Genomic DNA, 20,598 nt, shown 5'->3' on the forward strand with positions numbered 1-20,598 from the left:
TGGTTGCAACGTGATAACAAGTATGGTCCAGAATTTATTTTATTTGTTCAAATGTCATATTAACCCTTGTTTATTTTTGCTATATATAGGCTGCGCTTTTGACAATCTACGCAAATTTGCAACGTTGCATAAACACAAATTTATCTTTTTGTGAATGCTGACGTATGGCAATACTGCATAACATTGATTTTTTCAATACCGTGCATTCATAAAATATATTATTATTAATATTAAAAAGTCCTAATTTGGATGAAAGTAGGAGTGCAAATAAGTTTGAAAATATTTTTTCTAAGCAGGTTTCAAAGCGCAACGGCAATCCCATTTACAAAAAAAAAAAGAAAAAATAATAGTAAAATGTATTGAGACTGTGCATGAATTGATGTCGTTGGTTCCCGGCGCGGCCATTTTTATAAAATAAAAAAAAAAAAAAATAAAAAAAGAAAAAAAAAACTAGTGTGTTTATCACAACTACAAATTGTTTGAAAATTTTCTGAATGTAAAAGTAATACAATTTTAGTTCGGTCGAGCTAGAATATGTCGCGTAGCGTAAGAGCCGAGACCAGGAGTAGAGCCAAAGATGATATTAAACGTGTTATGCAGGCGGTCGATAAACCCAGACATTGGGAGAAGAAATGGGTAACCATAAGCGATACTACTATGAAAATCTACAAATGGGTGCCTATATCTAATACTGACAAAAAAAAATTGAGCTCACTGAATAAACAATGTAATAAAGAGAATTCACAGAAGGGCACGCCAACACCACCTCAAATAACATCCAGCTATGGATTGACTGCTGAAGACTCTAATACCTGTGAGTGCGACGAAGTTGAAAAGAATGTTGGCTTTATACTTTTTATTAAGTGCCCTCTAACTATCCTATTTTGTAAAATCGGTTATTTTCAATATATAGATTTTAATTTTGCCTAATTTTTTCAGGTTTCTCCGTGGTGAGTGATTCTCAAGGTGGAGATTTTGTTAGTGGCATACCATTTTCTGAGGATTCTAATTCTCAAGGCAGTGATGGACCAGTGAAACGTCTTAAAACTGGCGATTAAAAGTCAGAAATTTTCTTTAAATAACCATTTTAAGCTCATGTGCACAACTCTGCATACTCTATTCCTACTTCGGCCTTAATATAAGTTGAAAAATCAATCGAAAGACGAATTATCTCTTTCTAATCATAAATTTTTTTTTTTTATATACAATTTTCTTTATATTATTTATATAATTATTACGTTACGTTCACCCATTACTGCATATTTTGTAAACACAACATTGTCTGAAATATATTTACAGACTGCCAGCATGGTGTAATAGTTTTTTTGGCAGGAAGAATACCTTTTTGCAGTAACTATTCTACTACTCACATGTTCTTTATATAACACAAAATAATTTAATATAGATTTTTTTACAACTCACACGCAAACATTTAAATTAAGTTTATTGTCATCTTTGTTTTGTAATTTAATAAATTTAAAGAAAATTTTTCGCTAAGTATAAGATTAACGTGAACAAGAAGATGAAATGAAATAATACACAGAAAAAACATATCCTTTTTGCTACTTATTCATTTTATTACATTGAATTGATCATAGCATTAGAGATAACAAATCAAATGGATAACAAAACTAAAACTTAGCTATAATGAAATTTTATGCATTAATAAGTAGGCGCAAGGTTTTTACTTGTATTTTTGCATGAAATCAGCGTGGAATTTCTTGAACTTATTCATCATATCTTTCAAGACGGGTGTTTGAGGTAGAATTGTGCTACGGAAATGGTAGGTGCCAGGCTTTTGACCAAAACCAGTGCCAGCCACAATACAAATACCTTAAATTATAAAAAGTTATATAAAGTATAATAAAATATATATAAAATAAAAAAGTTTTAATACCTGTAGCTTCTAAGAGTTCAGTAGCATAGAACGTATCAGCAGCCATATTTTTTGCTTTAGCGGCCGCTACAGCCTTGGGCGGGATCTCAATTTGGGGGAAAACATACATAGCTCCTTGTACGCGATTAACTTTATAACCCTCAAAACTGCTAAGAGTATTATATACCAATTCGGCTCGTTCCTTTAAAGCTCCCAAGACACCATTACGCTCCTTCATGTATTGGTCGTATGACGGTTCGCCACTTTTCGGAGGGTTTACCTACAGTAATTTAATAGATTTTTTATTTGTTTGATGTTACTAAAATGTATTTCTATTAACCAAAGCGCTAACAGCCACTTGTCCGGCTGTCGTACCGCATAATGAGGCAGTAATAGATTTTGACAACATTGCCATAACTTTGGGGCACATATTGATAATTTCCATATAGCCGCCACGTATACCGCATTCGCCTAGATAACCCTTTGAAGTGGACATAAAACTAGCTAACTCCATATCTTTATAGGGAGCGCCCATTTCGATGAGGACTTTTTTAAATGAAAAGAACTTGGAATTCTTGCCATAAATATTATCCTGGTACACTTCATCAGCCAAGATGAAGAGCTTATTGTCATAAGCAAACTTAATAATCTCTTCAATATTGTCACGTGTTAATACTTGCCCCGTAGGATTTCCAGGATTAATAACGACAATAGCACGGGGCGCAGTTTTCTTTGTAGATTCATCGTACGCTCGTTGCAATTCCTTTCGGCTTAAACTCCAACCGGTTTCCTCTTCTAAATAGTAATCAATCTTATCCATGCCATATTCGGCAATGGTCGCTGAATACAGCGGGTATTGAGGTATTGGCACCATAACACCGGGCTTTTTACCGCCGACTTCACATCTAAAAATATATCATATACATCATACGTCTTTAATTATTCAAAGAGATGGAATTAAAAAAACTAGCCTAATCAAAGATAATACGCTTTTGATACCAGGCGAAGCACCAGCCGTTAAAAATATGGTACGCCAATCACACGGTAGACCGTCACGTTTCTCTATAAAATTAGCCACCTGACGTCGCACAACTTCCAGGCCAGCTGAGTCCGTGTACGAACCAACTGATCCTCCCTGGCAACCATTTAGAACCTCCTTTGCACGTGCTTTAACGTCATCAGGATAGCTGGAGGAATTCAGCAACTCGGGTGCAAATGTCAAGTTTAGTAACTAGAAAAACAATACCGCAAAATGTTCTTATTAAAAATTTTTTTTTTTTTTTTTTTTTTTTTTTTTTTTTTTTTTTTTTATATTTAAGCACAGTTTCTTTTCTAAATTTGCATTAAACTGTGCTATTTTTGAAATTTCTTCCATACACTTTAATGCATACAGGAATGTATGTAGAACTAATGAAAACTAATTAATTGCTTAAATAATTGTTTAAGAGTTTGCCTACACTGAACTGCACTTATGCAAATGTGAATGCATTTATCAAATATTCATTCATTTAAATCGTTTGAACTTTTTAAAAATTCTTTTTGGCATGTCTAATTGTAACAACATATATATGCTAGTATACTTACTTGCCTTAGGAAGGTAATGGGCTTTTGTCCCATAGCATGACAATCACCGATATTGGCGCGTATGACATAATCAAACGGTTTCTTAGCGCCCTAAAGGAGGAAAGAAAAAGAACAATTTAGCTTAGACTTCTTTTTCGAAGATTAGAACTTTGCGACACTTGCATCTACACGTACACGTGTTCTTAGCTAATGTTTCTATGCATTTCAAAAAAGTAATTGCAAAGTTATTTTTGAAAAAGTAATAATAGATAAGCTCATAAATGATGTTAGACCTAAACAATTCCATTCGGTTTCACCTTCCAACTGACTACAATCACATTTATTATAAATGGCTTTAATCAATTTAGACGTATCTTGAAGCTTTTATACAGGCACTTCACATAGTAACTGTGTGTCTGTAAGCACTTATTCTACTTGCTTGTTACCTTTTTTTTTTTTGTTTTTTTTTTTTTTTTTAAATAAATATTTTTTGTCACTTTGTAAATAAAACTTTGTGCTAATAGGTAAGAAATGTTTTTATCAGATTATACAACATTATATTACGTTGAGGGATGTATGATCGATCGTCTCGCTTGTATCAAAAGTTTACCAATGCAAATCGAGTTATACGTTTTTCCCTAAGATCAATACTCAGATGGAACGATGTCCTGATTGCATTAATTTACTAGAAGAAAATCGAAAGATGGCATTTACCCTTTCGCCGTCTGTACTGACGCTTCTTTCGTTCCTTAAGAATTGTAAATAAATGTTAAATCTCCTAAGATTTTTCCTCATTTTTGCAGGTCCGTACAGCATTGAAGTACATAAATAAGGAAATATTGCGGACTTTCTGAGAGATTAGGTTTTGAACAATAAGGTTACAGTTGGAAATCATTTGTGGTGGATAGCTCGCAAATTAATAGCATTCAATTAGATTTATGTAAGAGAAAAAATTATTTGATATCTATTAGAGAGCTCAAACAAAATTATAAAATATAAATTTCACAATTTTTTTTTTTTTTAATTTCAAGCTTATTTTTGGAACCTTTGAAAATATTGTTTCGCCATACATATGAATGTGCATCTGTTGCAAAGAAAGCTTTTACAACAATGTTTTATCACCCATTGCGGTTTATTGATTATTACCCAATAAAATGTTCGGCAATTTCCAAAGTGGTTATAGTAATTTTATTTCAGTTGCCAAGGCTTGAAAATACGTAACATACGGCTACATTGACTCATGACAGCGTATCCAGAATATATATAGACGAGCATTTCAATATTTTCGTTAAAACTTGCTAATGACAACATAATATCACAAGTTTGTCTATTAATGGTAAAAATTGACCCATATAAATATCCTAGTAAACGAAACTATCTGAATTCGTTGACTGGAAACTTTTAACGTCTTTTAGTTACGATATATATTTACGTAAGCAACGTCAATATAGAAATCGCTCATCATTATGTTTTTGTACTTTACGCCATCATTCCCGAGAATTATCCATTTATGATTTGATTCAATTTAGAAAAAATTTAGCAAAATTTGTGTAAAATTTTTTTAATGATAACACTTGCCAGCAAAAAAAGCCTCAAAACAAACAATAAGGAAACATGCCAAAAATATTTATGAGATCACGTTGTTGTTGTAAAAAAGTGAAAAAAAAAAAAAATGTTAACAAAATGCTTGTTTTTTTTTTTTTTATATGGCCGCCATAAATTTATAAACTGATATGTAGCTACACATTTTTACCTGCTTTAATTCCTTCTCAATTTCGCCAGCACGTATGACCAGAGGACCGCGCACGGCATATTCCATTGTTATAAAATTAGGGTTGATATTTTCTAATTGTAGACATTTTGTTTGTTCCCTCGCAGCAGAGCTGAAACAACGATTATTATTCGCTGTAATAACGTCACTGCAAACTCCATCCATTATGTTATTCCTAGTCGTTGCGGCTTGATGATGTTTTTTGTTCATATGAAACAATAATGACTGCCAGCGGCGAACAACATGATTCTTAACTGTAGGTGACGATTGTGCTTTATTGCACGCAGTGACGGCTTGAAGCACCGCATTGGAATTATTGAGCAAAATGCGACTCATTTTTATTTATCTTTTTTTTTTCGTTTATTTAGACAATATAAGGCAGAAGAAGAGAGAGAATACAAGGAGAGTTTATTGAAGCTTTTCTCGTTAATATCTTGCTAAAATAGAATAAAAAGAGAGTAATAAAAATACAATTAGAAGGGGCGAGAGAGATGCAGAGAAAGAGAGAATAATAAATTTGATTACGTCAAGCTGCATAGGCGTAATTATGTACTACTCGTTGAATAAATATCTTATTAAATTGTTCAAAAATACGGAAACACGAACTAAAAGAGATACGTAACTAATCTTTGCCTAAAAAGCTATAAGTTTCCAAAATATGGCAAATATTGGTTTTCCCAAAAGTAAAGAAGCGATCGAAATGACGGCTTAAAAAAACAAAAAGAGAAATGTCACTGAAGAAAATGATAGCCAGATCCTTATCTGGCCATAACTTTCTTAATATTGCGCATTCCGTATCTGCTTAGGGAGGTTGCTAGTTAAGGAATATTATGTGAACTATAGTGGCAGGACTATCAAAATAAATAATCTGCAAAAGAAACGAAATAAACGAACCGCTTGAAGACGATCAAATTGAAAATTATTTAGATAGCCTGTTCTACAGTGGTTTCTAATACGGTGCTCATTTTTAGTTTTGTAGTCGGCTTGTTTTAGCAACATGGGAAGGTATATGCATAAGTGAGTAAATACATTGCAGCTGCAGACGTTTTCATTTTTTCATCCCTTATGGTATTAAAATCATACATAAAATATTCATTCTTTCAAGATGACCAAAAATTATCAATTTTGTTGTTGTTGGGTCGACCGTAACAAATTTTATTAAACAATCACAATATTAAAAATAAAAGGAACAGCTAGTTTAACGGAGAGCTCTTTTTTGCGAAATATTCATTTTTTTTTTATTTTCTATTTAGAGAAACTGATGACCCAAAATAGCTTTACAAATTTGAATTTATCTAAGCACACTAGACAGCGATTCAGAGAGTTTATTGAACTTATTTATGATTGCATGACCGTGTTTAAGCAAGTGTTTGCTAAAAGAGATTTTTGCTGATTGAATAAAGCTTTTGCTTAAACCTAGAATCTATCACGCAAATATACATGCACTTGTGTTACATAGTTTGTACAAATTTTTTTTCTTCGAATTGAATACGGATGAGGACGGATTTGTACATTCGTTCTGGAGTATAGAATTCTCCTTTTGTTTTTCTTGTTTTTTTTTTGATATCAAAAAGAGTCCAGAGCGAATCGAATATTCACAATCATAGTTTAAGGTTATATTACTCGCTTTCAAAACCTAAGCTAATTTATTATTATTATTACGGATTAAACTTCTTAGATCTGATCAATCGATGTATTCTTGAAAATTTCTTCAGGTAATTTAAACTATTATTTTAAGCACATACTCATTTACCCACAAACACGCATTGTCTTCTTCTTTAAAGCATTTGAACGACACAAAAGAAGACAAAATACGATAAAAATTCTGGAGATACTAATCCATATCATTTACCCGATATGAAAACATTTGCACAAATAATAACAACGAGTAAAGAGTACAAGCAATATAACTGTCCTTCTCTACTTAATAATAATGGCATTGAATGTGTTTAGAAACACAAAGCCATATATTAATGGATCTATTCTGAGCAATATCACAGGGATATGACAGGGCAACTTTTTCACAATAGCGGAATACACCCCTAAAACTTAATCCACAGAACTTGGTTACAGAAAGTCCGAAAGTAGTTAGTAGTAGTACCACCACATTGACTATTGTTGAATATTTTATACATTTTGAAATTTTTTTTTATATATGTGTTAATTATCCGTTTTTATATTCTACACCCTTTGTGGGTATATTAGATTATATTATAGTTTGTGCACATGTATGCAATACTAAGAGGGGCTTGAGATAGATCCACCTTTTATTATAACGATTGATTCAGATTTCTGACTGTATCTAAGTTTGTCTGTCCGTCTGCCTAAGTATTTTTGCGTACAACCTACAAATCGCAAGTTTGGAGAAGTTTTCATGAAACTTATTACGTCGACCTGTTCTCCTCTGACGACGATTAGGATCGGACAGCTTTTTCGACAACTTCCTTTTACTCGACTTTTATTCTAAAAATATATCCTAGTTTTTTCGTCATATACATTAAAGGTGGTTTTCCTTTGCAATTTTAATTTTGTGAATATTGTTGTTTGCTAATGATTTAACATGACTATCGAAATGATTGATTCATTCTTAATTTACACAATATTTTAATTGCTTAATTAATCGAAAAAAGTTGGTGAACCATTGCGTCATTGAGCTTGATAGAAGCCAAAGAAATCGCCGTTTAGCAGGAAAGCATTTCCGCGTACGACTTATTTTGTCAATGATTACCATTGGGAAGATATACCCCTAGATAGTAAGAAATGTAAGAAAACTATATTCGGCTGCGTCCGGATCTTTAGCATCCATCGTTGTTATTCTAAAACAGACTAAAAGAAAAGTAGAAACCTTAATTTGCATACTCTATAATATTTATTGACTAGACTTGGTGGTTTTTTTCTATTTTTGTGCAAAGGTGAAGTTTCATATCGCATATATCTCCATTGTTGCGACCTCGAGTACGTTTGTCACATCAATTAACAAATAGATGGACAGACGAACTGCCAAACATATCTCATTTGACATTGATCAATACTATGTAGATTTTATAAGTTCTCTGAACGTTGCATCTGGGTGCTGTAAACGTTTTAATAAAAATATGAAATTGTAGTATTCTACAATATAAAATAGGCGTGGCCGATTCTCTCCATTTTTGTACAGGTGCTGTAGGATAACGCATAGAAAATAAATGCAAGCTCTTGTTGTTGTGTGTAAGCAAGGAGCAAAAGCACATTTTTTGTGTTTTCTAGGAAAGCGGTGCTCTCAAGTTATGTTGCACTGCGGTCCTGTCTTTTGGTCAATTTGGCTCAATTCCAATAACAACCTCCGTGCAACAACGTGCAAGATCAGATAGAAATAGAAACAAATTTCGTAAACTTATAGCCTTTTTGTGCCCTGCATCACTTAAGGTACAAGAGGCTATGAATTTTGTTGTATGATGTATGCAACATCCAGAAAGACTTGACGTAGACCCCGCTTTAATCACATCGATAGGTTCAAAATCCATTTCTCAAGCTTTCGGTCTAAGCTTGTCTGTCCATGTAAAATTGATGCATTGAAATGCTTTGCCCCAACGACGAGCTCTATTGAAAATGATTCGGATGAGTTCAGTTTTTCGACCACTCCTCATAAAAAGCCTTATTTTGAAAAGTGCGCATATAAGCATTCTCTGGAAGTATAAACTCTTACAAGACAGCAAATATCTAATTGTTAATGTTTTATAAAAAAAATTTGTTCATGATAACTGGGCCAAATTTGAACCACATTTGAATATAGTTCTTGGATCCCACTCCATGTGAGGTATCTAATGAAAAGTAAGCTCTTCAGAAAAAGGTTTAATTTTTAATATTTTATGATGAAAATTGGTCCATAGTAGCAATCAAGCAAAAAAAGAATAAGGGCAGGAAATTTGGATCACGTTGCTCTATGTTTGAGACTCCAACATATCTAGGTCTTATCATGAAAAGCAATTCCTTATATGGAAAGAAAGTCTATTTTCTACTTTTCTACGTTGGAGACTGAAAAATAATAACTTTTGTAGAAAGTAAGTTAAGTTTGTAAATTTGCTTGGATCGCGTCATATGATGTTTCCAGAATCCTTCAATATGCGGGCCTTCACGAAAAGTATGCCTTTGCATAAAAATAACTGATGTATTATTACGAAACGAGTGACTAATTGTATTAGGTGAAGTGGTCTAGGGTGTTTAATGGTCGGTGATAGAGTTACCCGACTATAACGTTCTTATTTGTTTATATTTATACCCATTACCTAAAGACAAAAAACCTAAAAGAAATAAATTTTCATGCTCTATATTGAGAAGGAACGGCTGGTTTTTTCTACTTTCAAAATAAAAGTTATTTTCGTATAGGCGTGTGGGCGTTGTCGGTACATCCTTTGGAAAGTTTGTGTCAATTCATTCATTTCATTTAAAGCTAACGGGAGAATGTTTACTGCATATATTACACAGTCGGGCAGACGGACGTCCTTAAATCGATTCAGAATTATACATTTCGTGGGGTTTCTGAGGCTTTATTCCGATTGTAGCAAACGTTTTGACAAAATTAATATGCCCCTCATCCTTCGGTGATGCAGTCAAAAAAAAGAAAAACACATATGTGCATAAATATGAACTACAAGGAAATTTAGTTCATGTATGCATACATTTGATAAGATGATGCAAAAATCAACAAACTATGATTTATTTATTTTTTTTATTTTGTGTGGCCGGGCCTATGTTAAATTTTCCAAAGGCTTAGCGTGAATGATCGATTTGTGTTGAGCACGGTTTATCGCCCACAATTAGTACAATTTTGCTCAAGCATCATAAAAATTAATGAGTGACGATATATACGTTAGGATGTACAACCGATATGCTAAGTGAATGAACTTGCAATCTATTGTGTAATCAAGTGTGGCAAATGACCTAATGAAAATTATTACAGTTCGAGCCCGAGTCCAAGTCCAAGCCCGGTACGACTTATTACACCCTTACCGAAGGATGAGGGTGGTGTACATTAATTTTGGCAAAACATTGCAACGCTAAGAAGATAGGTTTAGAGATGCCACAACGTATATATATTTTATATGTTCGTGATCAGCATCAAATTCGGAATCGATTTAAGCATGTCCGTCTATGTAATATTTCTTGCCGCAAAAATGTAGCTACCAAATATGATAGAAACATTGGAGGTTCTTGCACGAAGGTTGGTGTTGAAAGTGAGCTAAATCGGCCCGCAGTACCACGTAAAGTCAGAACACATCTGGTTTTCAAAAGGGATAAAAAAAATTGTTTTTTTACTCATTACCGTACGATGCTGCAATAATACCTGCACAAAAATGGGAAAACTTATCCGTGCCTGTTCAATATTATGAGTATGACAATTTAGTTATTTTACTTTTTTCAGGATCGCGATGATGGGTATAGAAGATTCGATCACAACCGAATATAATTTTCTTTCTGTTCATCTCTCTTTCTTATTAGAATAGAGAAGCGAACTGAAAGAAAAATATTTTTATATGTTCAAGTCAAGCAAGCCTTGTTATCGTGATCGGATTTTAAAAGTATCTATTTTCGAAAGCCTAGTACAGCCTAAGATCAATCTAAAGTTGCAACAATGACTAGACTTAACTTTTCAAAGAGTACAAAAGCATTGATTGTGCGGCCAAAGGGCAAACTGAACTGTTCCTCTTGACTATTTTTTAGTATTTATTTTCAGCAATCAAGTGCAAGTCCAGTTACAACTGCTTATTATTGTCAAATCCACTATCAATCGTTACACTTTTTTTTATTTACATATTTACATTTTTGTGTGCTTGTGTCTTAATTATCAATTAAACGTGAATAAACAATGAAAATACAAAATATTGAAAAAAAAATAATAAATAATATGAGTACAATGTTTCTTTACAATTAATTCATTGTTATGGTTTTACTTATGCAAATGGATTAAGGTCGGTTCGAGAGAGAGAGAGAGAGAGAGAGAGAGAAATGGAGTCATAAGACATTCCTCCTTGCAAAGACAAAAAGAATAGTTACATTACACTACTTTATAATGAGAAGCTTTAAATAATATAGTCTAGAAGATATTATTTTAAGATAGTGAGCAAATTGGAGCGAGTAGTATGGCTTGTATGTGGCGAACGTTTGCCAAAAGTATTCCGGGAGTATTTGTTCTTTTTTCCATGGAACCTCGTGTGTACCGTGCACTTGTAAGCATGCGAACACTTATGGATGAACCATTTATTTTTCATATTTAACAATTTGGCACTCAGCCAATATATATTTTGTACATAAATGTATGTATAAATGCGCGACATAGACATATGCGTACTTTAATGTTTGTTCATTTCATTTTCATGCATTCTAAATATATACACGAGAACGTATGGCATGAACGATAATAAGCACTATATTCCGTTTTGTCTGCCTCTTTTATTAACACTGCATTACGATTTCTGAACCTTATATTACTCATTACACGAGCTTAGTGATATTTATTTAAAATAATTTATTTACGTTATTTACAACGTCTACCGACTTTTCAAGTTCACCTAAAGTAAAAATGCGCTTCGGACAAGCGAAGAAAAAAAGCCTATTATTATTATTTCAATTTGATGTTAAATATGTTCTACCAGCAGTGTGTTAACATAAACGCCCCGAAATATTCAATGCATTTTGTGTTCAGATATTCGATAAACTATGCATTTAAGCTGGACGAAGAATGGCATACGATCAATTCAAGCTTCCAACGAATGTATAGATCGTATGTAAGAATTTTATTCGGATCGACTAACAATAGAATTGATTCAAATATAACCTTTTTCTAGTGGTCTTATCTCCTTTGCTTATTTAGAGAAACTTTACACAATTTAAATAAAAAAAAAAAAAAAGCAAACTCAATTCTTATCGCTTTGCAGTGGCTTTACTAAACTCGTGATCTATGTAATAAGAAAAAAAATATATAAATAAAAAATAAATAAATAAATGAATATATACTCGGTTACGTCTCAATGTTCAAATTTCACGGTTAAACAAATCCCATTTTGACAGCTAGCGTTCATCGTATATGTAACTAAAATCTCTCTGTAATATAATGCGCATGTATTCATAATCAACGGGAGATACTGAGTCATGTCCGTCCGCTTACTCTGTGCACTTTACTATAGGTGTATACGGAACGGACATCAATTCGGCTCTAGATAGCAGCGTTTGAAGAAAAAAAATTACATTCACCTTTCATCAGATCTATTGTCATTTATCTCTAGTTTATACTCGACATATCATCTGATATATCAACCCTATATTGTATTGTATAATATATCTCGTGCATCGTATGTATTTCACATCGATTGTTTACACTCTACTCCATCTGTGGCACAAGGATATGTTAAGCTTGTGCGGATGTATGCGAAACTTGGAAGTACTTGACATAGATCCACCCTTCACAGGTCGATCCAGAATCACTTAATGAATTGATTTAAGTTTGTATGTTCATCTGTCTGTCTTGCTTTCCTGTGTTCAGCCTCGTATATAAAGGCTCATGTTGAAGATTCTTTCTATGAATATTTGCAAGATGGTATGGGACATTTAACGTTGGTCCCGGGCCAGCTATAATATCTTCACTTGTTATGTAATACAATAATTTAGCAGCATTTTATATAAGTTAATATTTATAATTGAGGCCCAAGATGTAAATGGACTTGTTCTTTTTGGAACTGAAAATTGCACGTAGAACTTGAACCCTAAGTTGTAAGCTCTACCAAGTTTTTAATTTAAGAAAGAGAGGAATATGATCAGATATTCGATAATTTTGGGTGGATTCACAAATCAATTTTGTATCTTAATATAAGCTTTTATATAACTTGCATTGGCGCTAGCAGTGAAGCTTCCAATCGTTACTTGGGGCGCATATGTCGGATCATGCTGCAATTTTTTACGATGACAATACAATATTGTACACTAGAGCTATTATCGATCCTCTTGATATTGTTGTCCAAAAAAAGCACTTGGAGAATGGAACACGGTAAGCTGGGCACCATCGGCCGACAGAAAATATGGCAGACGGCGCGACGTGGAGGAATAATCTATTCTATACAGAAGTATACTTAGGAAATGAAATCGATAAAATTAGAAAAAATCCCTAGGTAAAGTAGAGATTATGTGAGAGTTAGGAAATATATGTTGGGAAGAAGTGTCGCTCTGCTTTCTGAAATTGAACTTGAAGTAGAGAAGAATAATGTAAAACAAGTGAAGAGATTATAGTCGAGCAAGGTGAACTATTAAATACTCTACACGACCTCGCTTAACACAAATATAAAAATTTTTCCAAATAATATGTTATGTATACTGTGGCCTGATCCAATCCATTTTCCATTTCGTTCTTATGTGAAGAAAACGTTAGCATACTAAATTTCGTAAAGTATCTTAAAAATAATGACTTGTAAGTTGAACACAAAAGTACATAAACTTGAAGCAGACGAACATGCAAAGTTAAATCGACTCAAAAAGTAATTGATTATTCTTGCAATCACGCATCACAAAAAAGAAAAACTGGTCATCTTATATACTGCAGTGATGACCATTCGGTCGTTAAGTAGCTTGACTTCGTAAAGAAATCCTCTTGAATTTCATTTGCTAACAGTCTTTATAACCATTTACTTTCTGGCCTTATGAACTTTACGATAAAAAAATAAATCGCAATCTAGCTTCATTATTAAGTTCTCAGTTGCATGAAAGCAGCCAAATATTTTACCAATATGATGGTTTATGCTCAAGTTCGTTCTTAAATGTTTAATAAAGGAAAATGAAATTTTCTTTCACAGAGCCCTTTCTCGGATAGTCCTCTTATATTACTTACGTCGCTTGTCATAATTAAGTTTGTGCGGAAGTATGAAAAATCGAGAAGCACTTGAAACTTGAAACGACCAATTTGAACTTCTTTGGCTGTTTAGCTTTGCGAACTTCTGACCTTTTTGTTACAATTTTTTTTTATGTCCATCGTATGTTGAGTTGTTGTTTTCCTCCATCAAAATAAAGAAATTGAAAGAAAAGGGTGAAAGTTCGCAAAACGAAATAAATGAAAAAGAAGCAAGAACGATTCCATAAAACGACGACGATATCGATAGAGACTTAGGAAAAGCAACTAATCGCTTTCGCGCTGATATAAATGTGTATGCACATTTTCTTCGATCCAGAGAGATTATCTTACAACAGTTAGTTAGTTAGTTATGACGTTTTTTATATTGTATAACACAACATACATTATATGATATGTCAAGCAAATTGTTTTTGCGTTCGTATGAGTACGTGTTATTTTTTATTAATTCACAATTTTCGACATACCCGAAATTTCGATGAAGTTAAAAATAAATAAAAACTGTAATAAGAGAGAAATGTCAAACAAACAAAATAAAGTGTTGCATTAAGTACTACACAAGAGAAAACTGAACATATAATCAAAAGTGTCATTACTAAACATTAAGTAAGAGACTCGCTTATAACAGTAACAAGCAACACTGAGCAAAGAGTCAAATATGAGTTAAAATTTCTGTGAAAATTTATAAGAGTAAATATTATATATAATGCAATATGCAGCACAATATAAATCGAAAGTAACATTTTTGATAAAAAAAAAATCAATTTTTCAATATCGTTTTTTTTCTCGATTGTACATTATTTTTCTTCGGTTATAAATAAAGAAATCTGATGAGAAAAGACTTTTTTTTTTTTTTTTGGCAACGTTATTTTTTTGTTCAAGTGATGATTATCTAACCACTCGAATCCTATGGACATCTATATATGTATATGAAGACAAATTGGTATTTATGGTAACTTTCTGTTTTTTGGAAATAGCATTTGTTTCACACATGATATTTATAAGAGAAAACACCAACTTTATTACTTATTCTTATAGGCCTTAAGCTCTAGGCTCTCCCCAAAGAAGTTCACAACTATATTTTATGCTTACGTGCACACAATGTTATAACTGCAATAAGTCAAATATTATAAATTAACCGCAAATATGCGATGAGTTTCAGCATTCAACTAAATTGCAGCACTTTTTTGCACGGCATTAAGCTTTTATGTTGTTTAATTGTGCAGTGTTGCCAGGAATGGTAGAAGTGAGTTGATATGTCTTTGGGGTACGATTTTTTTTGCGATTACCACAGACTCTTAAATGTCTGTTATGGGTATTTATTGGCACACAAGGCAAGAAAAAATTGTTCATTATAGTATATAAATAAATTAGAGTATATTTAGTATGAGTTGAAAATGTTTACTTGGATATCTAAACGAAAGTTTGAAGTTACATAATTTGTGCAGAAATGTATAAAGTTCGCAACTAAATATTATTGCAAAATAAATTTTCATGTCGTATTTGGGATTAAACGTGGGATAGGCGTGGCATTCGATTTTACCCTATTTTCAAAAAAAAAAAAGAATATTCTCTTTCCATATATATTCATACAAGTGCTTTGCTTGAAATGTAATATATAATCTTTTTTATATAAATGTATCAAAAATATGCATTCATCTCCCCTTGTACGTCTCCTGAATAGTTTTATACAATTTTTATAGGCGTGGCATTCGATTTTACCCTATTTTCAAAAAAAAAAAGAATATTCTATATTATTGAAATTATGTACTGATATTTACATATTTTTTTTTCGAGTTTAAGATTTACATAGGCACGTATATTGGTTTTTTCGAGCCGGACATAACCAGACATTTTGCTTTTCTTTTTCTACATTTTGCTATTTGAATTATCGGACATATCTTCATTATATTTTTCATTATTGTAGTAGCATCCATCAATGTTAAAGTAAGAGTTTAATTAATTAATTAAGATGGTAAAAGCGAATATTTTTTGAATTTCAAATTTAAACTCAGACAGTATTTCAAAGTTTGGCAATTTATTCAGAATCAACTGAATCAATCAGAATAGAGAGAATCGTTGACATCAATAGCGACACCATTGATTAAGTTCAACGTTCTTGAATAACTTGCTTAACAAATTAATTAAGAGAAAAATTAAGAGAAATCATTAGGAGAACGTTAAACTAAAAAATTTTAAAAGAATTACGTTTCTCTCTCTCTGTTTCTCTACCTCGCTCTTATTTCAAAGATTATAGCTTATTTCGATGCAAAACCTATATTAATTAATTTCCTATTATTTTTTATTAACCCATTAGGAACGAATTACAACAAATTTGCTTATTTTATTTTTGTATAAAATCTCTCTCTTTATTGTTGCTTTCATTACTTATATTATTATTAAATGTAAGGAAGCACAGTTTTACTTTACGATTAATGTAATTGGAAACCAATACACAAATGAGAAATAAATGTTTTGAGCGATAGTTTCGGATAATGTTGGAAATAAAGCTCTTAGATAATTAAAGATATTTGACATAATTTAAAATAAAGCAGAATATTTCTCGCTGCTTTCGCGTTTTAAGAGAGGGGCGATATCCTAACTTCATCAGTTATTTACGAATGTTAATCGAAAGGTTCAACAAGTGTAAGCTTGACGATGAAGCTTAATTTGGCTCATCCTTACATTTGCTGCAGCCGCTAAGCCTTCGAATTTCAGGGGTCGTTATTGAATAAACTCGATATCGAATTTTCATTTTTGGTTAATGGTACTCAATAACGTACGAGTGTTCGCTCGATATGCAATGTAAAATGTCATATTTTCGTTTGATAGCTATCGGATTTCATGTTTAAAAGGAAAACAAAGTAAATCTCATTATGTAACCACGTATTTGACAACATTAATGGACCTAGAAAGATTACTTTATCTCAGCAGTTCCAAAATGTTGGAAAAAATAATAATATTAAATAATTATTTTCAATGCTTTCACCTGCTGGTACCTTAAAAGTTAAAAAAGATTAAAAGAATATGGAATGATTAAAAAAATTTATTTGAATGACATAAAGTGGAAATATGGGATTACTTGAAAATGGACAAGTAATATGATCTTCAGTACTTGTTTAGTCGATATATAGTCAGCTAGGAGAAAATCACAGACGAGTTCCGCAGATCTGTGGTGACAACACACAAGCAAATTGTTATCAAAGACAGATAGTCGTTAGAAATATCAGAAGAAAAACGTAAAATGAATAAGTGAAAACATCAAATGGACACACCTTATATGTAGACATTATAAAAACCAAGACACAGACTAAAAGAAATGAACTTGATCATTTAAATAAACAATGACATAATCAATTTATTAAATTTTTACCAAATTTTTTATTTGGTTTGCTTATTTATTTACTTTATTTTCCCTTCTTTACATCTTCTTGTTATACACACCTTTGACGGGAGGTCAAACTCGATACGAATTTCAACAGAAATGCTGACGTCTTTTCTGTTACATCTTCGCACTTAACAGAAGTGCTGACGGCTTTTCTGTTGCTTTTTCTTATTTTACAGAAGATCTGGCGGCTTTTCTGTTACTTCTTCCTATTTAACGGAAACGCTAATGGCTTTTCTGTTGCTTTTTTCCATTTAACAGATGAGAGAGATTTTTTATTCACCATTTTTCTTATTTATTAAGAGCAACACCGTACTCTCTCTATTCACCGTACATAACACTTTTTTTATAAACGGTGTAAAGGGAAAAACCGTCTAACGGCTTTTAGCGAGAAATCAAAACCATTTCGCAAGTGCAAAAAGAAGTTTCACAAAGTGAAAATTGCGAAAAAAATTAAAAATTACCAAAAATTAAATAAAAAAAAACCACAAATTTGAAAAATATATATTACAATAGTTGAAATTAATAAAAAAGTACAACTTCGTAAAGATATAGAAAAGATTATCTATACCACTTCATAGAACGAAAGCAATCAACTTACAATGCGATCGTATCGAACGGTAAATCGGCTCCAGATTATCGTTTATTCCGTTAAATAGTATTCTTACTTTTGTGAGAGCAGAAGAGGAAGATATTAAAAAAAATTGAAAAATTCGATAGTTGTCCTAAAAAACCGTTAATGATTCGAGACATACGCTTAAGTGATTAGTATCCAGAAGGGAAAAGGGAAAGAAAAAATTTTTATATTTTCTAGAGCTATGACTTTTTGTTGACCGATACGATCGATGAATTTGCAATTCGAACGGAGTAAAATACTTCATAGGTTTTCGCCCATGATTTGAGTCAAATGATAAAGTTAGTAAGCATCACAACTTCGGGTATTGGGATAACAATTTTTACATATTCCTCCTTATTTGATGATGGAGACTAACCAAAGCTATATAATATCTTTTAGAATTCCTTATATCGTTGTTTTTAATTCTCTCTTTTTAGACAGAAACATGCACTTGTCCTTGCAGATGTGCGCAGTAAGAGGATGTTACATTTAACGCAGAGAGAAAGAATTTTTATGTATTCGCATTGGAGATTGTAAAATTTATTAATTTAATAAATGATTCGATTGCTTGTCTCCTGTAATATGAGGTCATCATCAGAAAATGAAATGCGTCAATTCGGCAGTAATTTTTTCCTCAACATTTCCAAACGTAAAATGCTTGTGCGGGCGAGGATGGCGAAAGCTTTCCGTGCAAAAAACTCTTTCGTTATAGTTTTTTGTATAATTTTTCCTTTGAAATATTTATTAACACTTTGAATTTCGATTTCCATTTATAGACATACAATATAATGAAAAAAACTTTAATTATATTTAAACAAAAATAAGACTAAGAAGAAAATACTTTTCCTTGCAAAGGAATGTTTAAGATTAAGAGGCCTATTAAATAAGCAAGAAAATCTAATAGAAAATGTTTTTGTGTAGTTATAATAAAATACACTCAAGTACAAACAAACTTTATATTAGGACTATTAAATTGGAAAAGAAATAAGGTAGACAGATCCAAAGGATTGTTTACATAAATATGAAATAAAATTTAAAGTCTACATACAAAATAAAAGTAAAAGTAGAAAATGCGTTTTTTTTCTTTACCTCCTTTGAACGTGACACCGTACATTTCGAGATATAAGATTTTTTTTTTTTTTTTATATATTCAATGGTAACGTTCTCTTTTTAAATATTGATAAAAAAAGAAAAAAAAGTTTTCTCGGCAAAATATGCATTCTTTTGTATTTGCTAAAAAGAAGAAAAGATTCTCTTTTAAAACTTGTACAACTTTTGCATTTGCGAGTCTTTACTTGATGGAGGACGAACTTTTGGATTTTAACAATGTTGGAATAATTTCATTTCTTTTAATAAATTGACAGGAACAAGGAATTCAAAATTTATAAAATCACCTTGAAATAATGGAAAGGAATCAAAGAAATATTTTTACCTTAAATAAAAATTAAAAAAAAAAAAAATGCTAAAGTAACGAGTAAAAAAACGATTCTCAACAAAGTTTAAATAAATATTATTTCATTGGTTGTTTCGTGAATATTCGATATAAACCAGTGTGACTACTTGCACGAAATCAGTTTTGGAAAAAAAAAAAATATATAATCATAAGGTCTTATCTTGCTGCACGTTGTTTTACAACATTAAGAAATTTATATGCTTTGATAGCCTGCTTCATTTTGTCCGTTTCCGACAGTGAAGCGGAAAAAATTTTTCCAAACTTGAAAACCGCGTACTAATTAATATCTTGAATTGTCTTATCGCCAGTAAACTCAAGTTTTTATATTAAAACGTTTGCATTTTAGGTAAATGATTCATTCATAACAAATATGTTTACTCTTCATTTGTTCGTAAATCTTTTCAAATATATACAAAATATTCTTCTTCCTATTCTTCATTCCTGAAATTTTTACTGGCTTATTAATACATTTTTGATGATGAGATAATGTAATACCTTAGGACCTCATTTTTTTATCTCTTCATTAAAGAAGTGTAAACAGCTGAATAATTTTTATTTTTGAATTCTAATGCGAGCATTCTCTCTTATGCCTTAGTTTGTGCAATTTCGTAAGCATTTTTCTTTAAGTTATTAAAAAAATTGTTTTAGTTTTTTTTCTAGCGATTTCTTGGCATATTCTGAAATATATAATTTAAAATGAAATTTTTTTGAAAAACCTTGTAGTAGTTTTTGTGAACGGAAAATTCCATTTACATTATCTCGGTTGTAGTCGGCTATGACTGTAGTAGTAGTATGTAATTTTAAATTATTATTATAATTACAGTTTATTATATATTTCTATGCTTTTTTTCATTTATAAAATATATAAAAAAGTTTTAGAAAACTATTTCAGCTGTTCTGGCTTTAATTTGTTTTTCGTAACGATTTTAGTCTGGCGTTGTTTAATAATTTTTTTATTTTTGTTTTTATTATCATTTTCCTATAAAATACATGATATCTAGATATATATATATATATATTTTTTTTTTTGTTTTTTTACAAATATTAGTTTTCATGTCTGAT

The 20,598-nt window shown here is 31.6% G+C and overlaps 2 protein-coding genes and 1 long non-coding RNA gene across 3 annotated transcripts; 2 read left to right on the forward strand and 1 right to left on the reverse strand.

The window, feature by feature from the left end:
- Nucleotides 1-171: 171 nt before the first annotated feature.
- Nucleotides 172-1,342, forward strand: LOC119637066 (B-cell CLL/lymphoma 7 protein family member A). The gene is made up of 2 exons (XM_038032887.1): nucleotides 172-814; nucleotides 940-1,342. Exons 1-2 carry the CDS (start codon nucleotides 535-537, stop codon nucleotides 1,056-1,058), a joined length of 399 nt encoding a protein of 132 aa, XP_037888815.1. The 5' UTR covers nucleotides 172-534; the 3' UTR covers nucleotides 1,059-1,342.
- Nucleotides 1,343-1,553: 211 nt separating this feature from the next.
- On the reverse strand, nucleotides 1,554-15,278 carry LOC119637065 (alanine aminotransferase 1). Its single transcript, XM_038032886.1, has 7 exons — nucleotides 15,175-15,278; nucleotides 5,193-5,647; nucleotides 3,461-3,550; nucleotides 2,848-3,107; nucleotides 2,217-2,781; nucleotides 1,898-2,156; nucleotides 1,554-1,833 (listed from the first exon to the last, which is right to left on the reverse strand). Exons 2-7 carry the CDS (start codon nucleotides 5,544-5,546, stop codon nucleotides 1,685-1,687), a joined length of 1,677 nt encoding a protein of 558 aa, XP_037888814.1. The 5' UTR covers nucleotides 5,547-5,647; nucleotides 15,175-15,278; the 3' UTR covers nucleotides 1,554-1,684.
- Nucleotides 14,940-20,388, forward strand: LOC119637067. Its single transcript, XR_005247214.1, has 2 exons — nucleotides 14,940-15,034; nucleotides 18,521-20,388. It is a non-coding gene; the product is annotated as an uncharacterized LOC119637067 (long non-coding RNA).
- Nucleotides 20,389-20,598: the final 210 nt, after the last annotated feature.

The sequence above is a fragment of the Glossina fuscipes genome, unplaced genomic scaffold (genome assembly GCF_014805625.2).
Source record: "Glossina fuscipes isolate IAEA_lab_2018 unplaced genomic scaffold, Yale_Gfus_2 43, whole genome shotgun sequence".
NCBI lineage: Eukaryota > Metazoa > Arthropoda > Insecta > Diptera > Glossinidae > Glossina > Glossina fuscipes.